Source organism: Cololabis saira, chromosome 7, assembly GCF_033807715.1.
Source record: "Cololabis saira isolate AMF1-May2022 chromosome 7, fColSai1.1, whole genome shotgun sequence".
NCBI lineage: Eukaryota > Metazoa > Chordata > Actinopteri > Beloniformes > Belonidae > Cololabis > Cololabis saira.
This window is the reverse complement of record NC_084593.1, coordinates 23,399,153-23,409,270: the sequence shown is the minus strand read 5'-3', so window position 1 is coordinate 23,409,270 and position 10,118 is coordinate 23,399,153. Positions and strand designations below refer to the sequence as shown.

The following is a 10,118-nucleotide window of genomic DNA, read 5'->3' as shown; positions in this document are numbered from 1 at the left end:
CAGTTACAAAGTAGGTAAACCAGTTTGTAGTTCGCATATACCACATGAAAAATGTAAATTACACTATAGCAGCATATATATTTGAATTTATTTATTTAAAACAGGGATAATGCACAAAAAAAACATTAATCTTGTAAAACAAGAAGAGATGCTTTGAGCCAGGTTATAGCAACAATTGCTAATTTCCGCCTGTAGTCCCATATGCCGAACAATACTTGTATACGACTGATTTAGTGTGACCAAAACTAGAATGAAGTGCTACGAATTTTTACAGAACTCTCTTCTACTGTTTACAACCGGGGCAGCCATCTTGGAATGTGAACTCGGGGGTGGTGAAGACTCTCCCACTTTCCCAGTGGGAAATCCCACTTCGAGGGGCGTTCCAGTTGAAAAATCCAACTAGGAACTGGGAAATCCCCACTTCCGAGGACAAATGGAACGCAGCAGTAGGCTCTGCGTTGGTGTAACGCGGAACCATAAATCAGCCTTAAGCCCGTGCGCCATGTTGCCTCTGACATGAGGAAACGGGGCCGCCGGGCGCGCAGGAGCATAAAATAATTTATTAATAATCACATAAATGCCGGGTCGGGACGAGGGACACTGAAGGGGCGATGTTTGGAAACCATCAGAGGCGTCGAATATCAGCCACTTGCGCTCACACGAGCATTTACGTGTATAAATCAAGATTGAAACACATCCGTGAACGCGCAGGAAAAAAAAAAAAGGAAAGCGCACAATAGAAAAAGGTTGCCTGAAAGTGGGCCAGTCCTCGAGGACCAGACAAAGACCATTACTGAGTCAAAGACGCTGACGTGACAGCAGAGAAACTCACCTCCCTGCACTATTTTTTGAGCTCTTTTCAATCTTCAATCGGCTCAGATCCCATTTTTAATGGACGGTCACGTGGGGAGATCTGGTAGTTTTGAGAGGAAATCTCTGCGAGATCATAGCGTTTATATCAAAATATGGACCATTTATCGCAATAGCCAGCTGTACTTTCAATCTTTTGAAAGCACACGCCCCAATAAAGAGTGCAAACATAACAATGGTTATTTAATCACATTAAACAGCGGTATCATTGCAGGATGATGACTATTGTCTGGAGACGCAGCCCTCTTGTACGTATAAGGGCCAAACTAAAACAAAAAAAAAATGGAAATTACGAGAATAAAGTCGTAATGTTGCGAGAATAAAGTCGTAATAGAATAAAGTCGTAATATGAGAATAAAGTTGTTATATTATCAGAATAAAGTCGTAATATTACGAGATTAAAGTCGTAATATTACGAGAATAAAGTTGTAATATTACGAGAATGAAGTCTTAACATTACGAGAATAAAGTCGTAAAATTACGAGATTAAAGTCGTAATATTACGAGAATAAAGTCGTAATATTACGAGAATAAAGTCGTAATATTACGAGAATAAAGTCGTAACATTACGAGAATAAAGTTGTAAAATTACGAGAATAAAGTCGTAACATTATGAGAATAAAGTCGTAACATTATGAGAATAAAGTCGTAACATTATGAGAATAAAGTCGTAACATTATGAGAATAAAGTCGTAATATTATGAGAATATAATTTATGAGAACTCTTCTCCCTGTGTAAATGAGGAATATTGAGCATCTTGTGAAGTTATATTTATATATTTATAATATATTTAATATTACGACTTTATTCTCGTAATATTACGAATTTATTCTCAAAATATTACGACTTTATTCTCGTAATTTCCTTTTTTTTTGTCTTAGTTTGGCCCTAATACTCCGTCGTACTCTTGTGTCTGCAGGGAGCATTACTTACTTTGGACTTGGTAGGACATTGTACAAAAGACTTATTCTTTTTTGTTTTTTATTACGATTTTACAGATACATTAGCATTTATTACATATAGAGTCAACGATGCATATGTCTGTTTTGTGAAGTCATTATCCGATAACAACACACACAAATCTGCAACTACTTATCAAGTGAGTATGAAAACAAGCCGTTCTAATACATGATCAAAACTATACATAAGAAGTGCTGAAATAACTACTCGTGTGCTCAAAAAATACATTTTATGAGTTGAAGCTAATAAAAGCGTGTTGTAATAAAATGTAAGTAAGATAATGTTTCATATACTGCAAATGTAAAATTACATACTGGACAACACAAAAGACAACTACAGTTATATATTGTATTGAGGAAAAAGTTGGTTTGATTGACTGGAAATGATTAAGAAAGTTTTTTAAAAAGTCACAAAGACATGTCACATCTCAGAGGAACAAAATGCTTTGGTGAATGAAAGGAATCACAAAATACATTGTTTTGTTGTTTTTTTTCTTGGATATAATAAACATGGTGTTGTCAATTTACATGCATGCATCTGTGCCGAACTGGAGCACCTTCCTTTCAGTTCAGTTATTTGTTTCGAGTGAATGGTGAGAATGTCAGAACCCATCACAGTGAGTGCGGACAGAACTATTTTATTTTTTGTCACATTTCAGAGAGTTTTTCTTGAGTTTTTCCTCCTGTTAAAGAAACCGAATGCTGCAGACAGACAGCTGCTGAACTACTTGCTGGTTTCGTCCACTTTGCCACCGGGCTCACAGAGGTCTCTTTTCTCCATCATGGCGTAGGAAAAAGGTGGAAGATCGCAACTAGTGAAGTCAAGTTTCTCGGGAGCACTGCAGTTGTTAAAGTCAAGCTTTTTGGCGCTGTCAGACGCAAGTTCTAGCTTCTTGAGACGAGCTAGACTCTTGATGCTACCAGGGGGCCTGCCGGGGCTGACTTTATACCCCGCTGCCCTGGTGGTCCCCAGGGGTCTGCCGGGGCTGGTTTTGAACCCAGCTGCTCTGGTTGTCCCAAGTGGGCGTCCAGTACTCGTACGGTACCCAGCTAATTTTGTGGTTCCTGATGGCCTTCCTCTCCGCCCGGATTTCGCCATGCCCTTTTTTTTCTTGGAGCCATCGGGCACCAAAGCCTCACTGGCCCTGATTCTCACCGTCTGTGGTTGGAAGTCACTTTGGGTGTCTTGCAGTTGGCACGCCATGGCTTTGTGCATTCCCTGCGGCAAAGGGGCCAGGCCGAGGGACAGTTGCAGACCCGGGTTTGTCGGAGATGGGTAGAATTTGTTAGTTTGGGTGCTGCACAGATCAAACTGGCTGGCTGGGTGACAGTCGTCTGCCAGTCCACTCATACTCATACAGTAGTCACTGCTGCTGCTGCTGCTCACTTGATGCATCGTTTCCTGCTGGGCTGCAGAGAAATATACATTTCATTTTTCATTTTATTCTTTATTTCATTCAAAAAACAAAACAATTTAATACAAACACAAATACAAATGTTCCTAACTTATGAATGAAAAGGGAGCAGAAAGAAGAAGAATCTTATCTGATCTGCCCCTTTCACAAATAACATAAATTAATAATAATAAAAAATAAAAATAAAAAATAAAAAAAACAACTAAGTGAATAAAAACAACTAAAATAAAATTAAAATAACATTAAATAAAATTACCACCGCCTACGGGTATGTCAATCAAACTCAACATTTTTCGTTATATTTCCTTAACATACAGGCTTTAATTGTTCACATTGTTACATATAAACAACAAGGGCCAGGGGTAAACACACAAACAAGTGCAGGCATTTCTAACAGTTTACTTTTGCTTGCAGACACTGCCCTCTTTTTTTGCGTTGCAACGTTAACCAGACAAAAAAGACGTGAAGACGAAGTAGGTCAAATGATTGTTTTAGTGTGCAAAAACAAGACGCACGCAAAAACACAAGTTTATGGTTTCTACCGAAAATTACTAACTATTTCAAAAGCGTAGGATGATCAGTTCGTACCTCATTTGTTGTTGTACGATGGGCTGGAAAGGGTTAATTTCGACTCGTATATGTTTCCTCTCTCTGACAGCCGAAACATCTTTATAAAGGTGCTCCGCAAGCTGCAGCTCGGCGTCTGCGACGGGTGTCTGGCAGCAGGACGGCGATCTGTGGGGTTTATTTTGGGCCCTGCTGATTCTTTACGAACAGGATGAGATGAGTGTGGCAGCCATTTCTGCCCCCAAAAAAAATCTAATAAAATAGTGTGAACCGACCACGCATGCGCGAAACCGCTACCAGGAAAAGTCGAGGTGCCTCGGTGAGGCAATGTGGATCAGATAAAACAAAGACGTTTCCATCCAGGGATGGGGGCGTCAGATTACCACGAAGACTCATTTGACAGCGTTACAAAAACAAGACTTTTGCATTGCCTTAAATTCATTTTCATTTAATGTAGAACAATGACGGACGGATGTGTCAGTCCAATTCCTGGTTATTGTTAAAACATGTTCATAACAAAGAAAAAAGAGAAGGACAAAGCTCAATCAGTTTTTGTAATTTTTATTAACATGTATATGAATTTAAGCACAGACAGTGGATTTCTGGAGAAACCGCAGTGCTGGAACAAGCAGGAATATACATTTTTCAGCGTTTTTGTTGAACGATAATCCTTGTAAAAATTAAGTCCACAGGACTTAAGTCTCTTTCATGAGGTGGGTCAGCTTCTGGATCTTTGTTTTGGTGGACATGTCCACATACTTGTCTCCAATACTGACGATCATGCCACCCAGGATTGCAGGATCCGACTGTGGAGAAAATTACAATATGGTCAAAATAAAATTATATGAATGTCAATTCAATAAAGCAGTGACTGAAAACGGAAAGCAAATGCTTAATGGTTATTTGCACGTTATCGGGAACGTGTAGTGGAATTGTACCTTTGACTCAAGCTTGATGGTCTCACCCTTCAGAAGAAAGCCCTTCAGAGCGACCTTCAGTTCAGAAAGACTGGCTTCATCCAAAGGCTGAGAAGGATAAATAGTTATAAGAGAAGAGGAAAAGAAAAATGGATAAAAATAAATCAATAAAAAAAAAACCACGCACACAAACATTTGTCAAGAGCTTATGAGTTTTTTTCCCCTCACTGAAATATATCAGCATATTCTGCATATGCATTCATCTTCATACCTGAGCAGTGGTGACAGAGCAAAGGACTTCGCCACGGTGAGCACTCATCATCTTCCCAAAAGCATTGATAACATCAGCAGTTAGAGGAAGACGACGGTTATCTGCCAAAACATCTGATAAAGAAAAAACACATTTAGTCACAATCACCAAACAGGCTTGAAATGTCACTTAGTAGAAAACTGCATCAGTACCAATGATGACAATTTCTATTCTTCCCAGCAGTTTTCAAAATAATGTATGTCAGTCAAACTAGTGGTTTACAGTCTTTCACCCCCCGTCATTCACCTGGCGTGGCAGGTCATTTTATTGAGAGGGAACAGAAAGATCTGTAATCCAGGAAATTATGCACTTTTTTTTTTTTTTTTTTTTTTTTAAATTGAATCTATATTATAGATTTAGTTTAGGTTTTGGAGGCTATTTAATATTGTGCTGAAAGACTGGAGTCACACACACACAAAAAAGAACCCATATATCAAAAACACAAGTCTTACTGTTTAGTCTTATTCCATGACACCAAACTATTGTCTTGGTTGAAAAAAAAAAAATGTATGACATGTTTTGTTTGTCTTTCACCCCCCCCATTCTTTTTAAACTATGCATCTTTAGCAACAGGAAACCTTTACTACTATTCTGTCAAAATACAGGTAACGTAAGAACCAAGTATATTATCCCAGTCGTATAAAATGTCCTTTAAATCTCTCCTTGACTTTCTGAAAGCCAATCTTGATTGTTAAACTTCTTTTATTTAAATTTTTCGTTCCAAGACCACAGAGGCCCAGGTCTGCTAACTCCTTATGCTGCCCTTTCACTTGATGTTTGAGTTGCCCGTATTGCTTCAAAATAGCCTCAATTTAACACCTGCCACACAAATAAATAATGAGCTATTTAACTAAATGTTAAAATGATTTCTATCTATGAGTTTAAGTCAAGTCACTGACCAAGTATTTGCATTTTGTCTGTGTGCTTGAAACAGTATTGATTTTATTTGAACATGAAGGCAGAATGCATGACAGCTTCAGTGTCATTAAATAAAATCTGTCAAGCATCACTCACTGATGAGGTTGATAGTGATGGGAGACACCTTAGCCTTTGTAAGGGCATCGTTGAATGTCTTCTGCTTGAGGCTTCGCTTAACATGAGGATTCATTATAATGCTGGACATCTTGGGGTCCTTAATGAGAGCCTGAAAAACACAAAATAAAATGTTAAATCCAAGGCACAGCGATAGCTAAATTAGTGTAAAGCTGCATGAAAGTCCCGCCTGGAAATGATGAGACTGGAAAATAGTAAATCAGTACTAATATGTGAATGTCTTCGTTACTGTTTTTACCATGCAATACTTCTCCCGGACTATCTGTGCAATATTCCACTACATGTGTAACTATATACTATCATCTGTAAATTAGGAATGGGTGATATTTTACCGTTCACGATATACCGTCAAAAAAATTCCCCACGGTAAGAATTTGTCATCTTGCGGTAAAAACGATAAATTCCCGTTGATGACGTTTTTGTGTAAAGCTGATTTATGGTTCTGCGTTAAATCCACGCACAACGTACGTGAAGGAAGGAAGGAAGGAAGGAAGGAAGGAAGGAAGGAAGGAAGGAAGGAAGGAAGGAAGGAAGGAAGGAAGGAAAAAAAAGAAAAAGAAAGATGAGCCTGAAAGAAAGAAAGAAAGAAAGAAAGAAAGAAAGAAAGAAAGAAATTCCCGTTTATGACGTGTTTGTGTAACAAACATGGCGGAAGGCGGATCTGAGAGCGACTCATTTAATTGGGTTTTATTAATTCAATTTAATTGGTGTAGTTTAGTAGCATTTAGTATTCTTTTAGAGCAGTGTTTTGGGGGCTCCAAAGACTGAATGTGGTGATAGATTTATAGTTAAAAAGGTGGAGTTGAATTGGTATATTTTCTATCGTCATTTTTATCGTTATCGGGATAAATGCCAGAAATTATCGTGATACATTTTTTAGTCCATACCGCCCATCCCTACTGTAAATAGAATCTCAGGTCTTCACTATTCAAATGCACCTTAACCTTTTTTTATATTATTTATATTCTTATATTCTTATTGTTTGCACTATTGTTTCTTATTTGTTTTGCACTGGAGAGGTGATGCTGCTTTCAATCTCACTGTACCCAGGTACATTGACAATAAAGTATTCTATTCTATATCCCATTAACAGGAAATGCTATTCAGTATTTACACAATTATAATTTTTTTCTCCCTATTCTTTTGACTCACAGAGACTTTGACCAACTCCTGCTCCACCTGGTCCAGTTTGCTCTGCTTGCTGGCAGCAGAGAACAAAGCAGTGGCATACCGGCCCTCCACGCCATAGACCTGGATGGGAGGCTGGAAGGACAAATGTGGACAATCACATACAATCACGTCAATACTTGCATTCTGCTCCAATCTCTTAGTTATGTTTGGTGCCATTTGACAGTCTTTACCTTCATCAGTTTGCTCACAGGTCTGACCACAGACGTGCTGAATTGGCGGGCCTAGAAAAGAGACATTATCTTTAAGTTTTCCAAAGCAAGGCAAGATAAATCGGCTTTACACGCTCTGCCCCGTTTAGACAGTTAGCTGCAGGGCTAGCACGTTAGCAGTCATTCAAGTGCAAACCTCGTGGGCCTTTGCTGGAGCATTAACATTGCATTGTGGTCAACTGAACACATACAGTAAGTAATGCAGGATTTCAAGTCAGAAAGGATCAAGTCAAACAATAGCAAAGGCATATAAATGTCAAAAAATTCTTGAATGTCGTACCTGCTGTCCTAGCATGAATGCTGCCATTTTCTCCTACAGCTGTCCAGAGTAGAACAACAGACTGCGCATGTGCGGTTGTGAGGAAGCCGTGTCTTTGTGGGTAATGTAGTTTTTTATGTGCAGCAGGTTCTGACATTGAAAGGTCGAAGTGCCTTATTTTTAACAGCTTGTGCTTTTTATTATTTTACTTCTTTTCTTATCATCTTATTCATAATTTTATTCAATCTTATTTGTTATTTACTGTTTAATTATGTCTTGCCGCTTTTAATGTCAATGTAAAGCACTTTGAATTACCTTGTGTTGAAATGTGCTATATAAATAAACTTGCCTTGCCTTGCATAAAAGTTAATTTCGTCAGTTTAGAATGCTTTACATTCACATTATTTTATTCTCTTCGTGTTATAATTACATATATTTCCCCATTGTGCGATTCATAAAGGAAATCTAATCTAATCTAAACAAATTGCCACCCTCCTATCCTCAGACACCCGTACCAAGCACCGAACCTGGGGAGACAAAACCTTCAGTCGCCGCCCCCATTCTCTGGAACGCTCTCCCAAAATACATCAGAGACTGCACCAATCCGTCCACTTTCAAAACTTACAGTAAAAACATGCCTTTTTAAAACTGCTTTTATATAAATAACTCTGTACGCCCTATCATCTCCTCTTGCATATTTTAATATTTCTATTGTCTTTTAACCTGAAAAACCTAACATTTGTGTGTAATGCGTATTTGTGTACTTTGTGTACCCCTTTAAAAGTGCTCCATAAAAAAAAAAATATTATTATTAGACTCATTATTCTGGCACTTTAAAACCAACATGTTGTACATTTTTCCTTTTTCCTTTATATTTTATATCTCACTTAATATTATTTGTTCTTTTGTATTGCACCAAATTCCTTGTGTGTGTTAAAAAACTATTTAGCAATAAACTTATTTCTGATTCTGATTCTGATTCTGATTATCATTATTATTACTATTAAGTGCATTAGGACTGTTGTTTCCTCCCTTTATGTCTGCATCTTAATTGGTTAGGTTGACCTGCACTTTTTCAGACATAAACAATGTTTTCTTTTCTTTTTCTTCCAATCTTTAAAACTTACATTGTCCCAGTGCCTAACACCTGCAGCGTTTTTAATTATTATTCTGGAGTTATACTAGGTAAACTAGTATACACCAATGTTATGCTCTGCTGATAAATATGTGTGGAATCGTTAAACATTGGTGCATTTAGTTGTCCAGTAGAGATTGTGAAGGTGAATTAAAACCACATTTACAGTGTTGTTAATCAGCCCTCTCTGTGATTGCTATACCATATATTTGCATTGGTGAGTAATGTGCCTGTAACCAATAATTATCTATTGGCTACTTGTGGGCAACTCTCCTGTTTCTTCTGTGGCTGCCAACATTTTTTCATTATTATTGGAGCATGTTGAACAATACTGAAACCTCACTTTTTGTATGAGTTAGTCTTCATAAAAATGGCAGAAGGTTACTCTCTAGCTAGCTAACCTGTAACCTGGTTTGCTAATGGTCCTCCTGACGATTGTCGGGTTTCATTCTTATACAGTATAAGAATAACTGGACCCATAACAGTATAAGAATAACTGGACCCATAAGTCACCCATAAGTTTTCTGAAGAGTGATTCTGAAACCTCTTTTTCCTCATTCTGTGCAGCACCATTTTGCAGGTGAGCGTAATAAGCAGGCCTTGGAAGCTGGCTAGAACTGCCCACCTTATGCCTGCACTCAGCTAAGCTTCATCCTCGAATACTTACAGGCTAACAGCCAGTGGGTGACAGCGCAACAAAACAGATTCTCCTTAAAATAAAAGGTGCTCTATTAATTAATTAATTAATTATTAGATATTTTATTCACAGGTCCCCATACAGCTGTCAGAAATGATAAATATTATATATAAAGTAAAAATGGTTTTATTTTTTTTGTTTTTTGTTACTGTAACTGAGTTCATTTCTGCTGCAAGGTTGCTTTTAAGAACAAAACCCACCTGTTTCTCCAAGCTTTTAAACATTAGTAGTGAGAGGGTTGTTTTATGACCACCATGTTGATTTTATGTACTTTTATTCTAGGAGTTTTTTTTGGTATTGTCTTGTTTTTATCGTATTTCTACTTTTATTTTAGTGTTTTATTCGTGTTATTATTAATATTGTTTTATTTTTTGTGAAACCCCTTGTGACATTCCGTTGTCTGTGAAAGGTGATAATAAATAAGATTTACTCACTTACTTACTTACTAAAGTTGAACATTTTAACATGGTGGTCAATGGAGATTGACTACTTTTGAAGCCTGCTTTTGGTCGGTGCACAAACTGCATTTTTTCCT

General features: G+C 37.6%; 2 protein-coding genes across 2 annotated transcripts; both read right to left on the bottom strand.

Moving 5' to 3' along the window:
• Nucleotides 1-1,852: 1,852 nt before the first annotated feature.
• si:ch1073-44g3.1 (uncharacterized protein LOC797133 homolog) lies at nucleotides 1,853-4,072 on the bottom strand. The gene is made up of 2 exons (XM_061726246.1): nucleotides 3,834-4,072; nucleotides 1,853-3,240 (listed from the first exon to the last, which is right to left on the bottom strand). The coding sequence occupies exon 2, from the start codon at nucleotides 3,224-3,226 to the stop codon at nucleotides 2,555-2,557; it is 672 nt and encodes a 223-aa protein (XP_061582230.1). The 5' UTR covers nucleotides 3,227-3,240; nucleotides 3,834-4,072; the 3' UTR covers nucleotides 1,853-2,554.
• A 285-nt stretch (nucleotides 4,073-4,357) lies between these two features.
• On the bottom strand, nucleotides 4,358-7,873 carry atp5po (ATP synthase peripheral stalk subunit OSCP). Its single transcript, XM_061726245.1, has 7 exons — nucleotides 7,773-7,873; nucleotides 7,454-7,504; nucleotides 7,245-7,355; nucleotides 6,054-6,183; nucleotides 5,001-5,113; nucleotides 4,751-4,837; nucleotides 4,358-4,618 (listed from the first exon to the last, which is right to left on the bottom strand). Exons 1-7 carry the CDS (start codon nucleotides 7,797-7,799, stop codon nucleotides 4,508-4,510), a joined length of 630 nt encoding a protein of 209 aa, XP_061582229.1. The 5' UTR covers nucleotides 7,800-7,873; the 3' UTR covers nucleotides 4,358-4,507.
• Nucleotides 7,874-10,118: the final 2,245 nt, after the last annotated feature.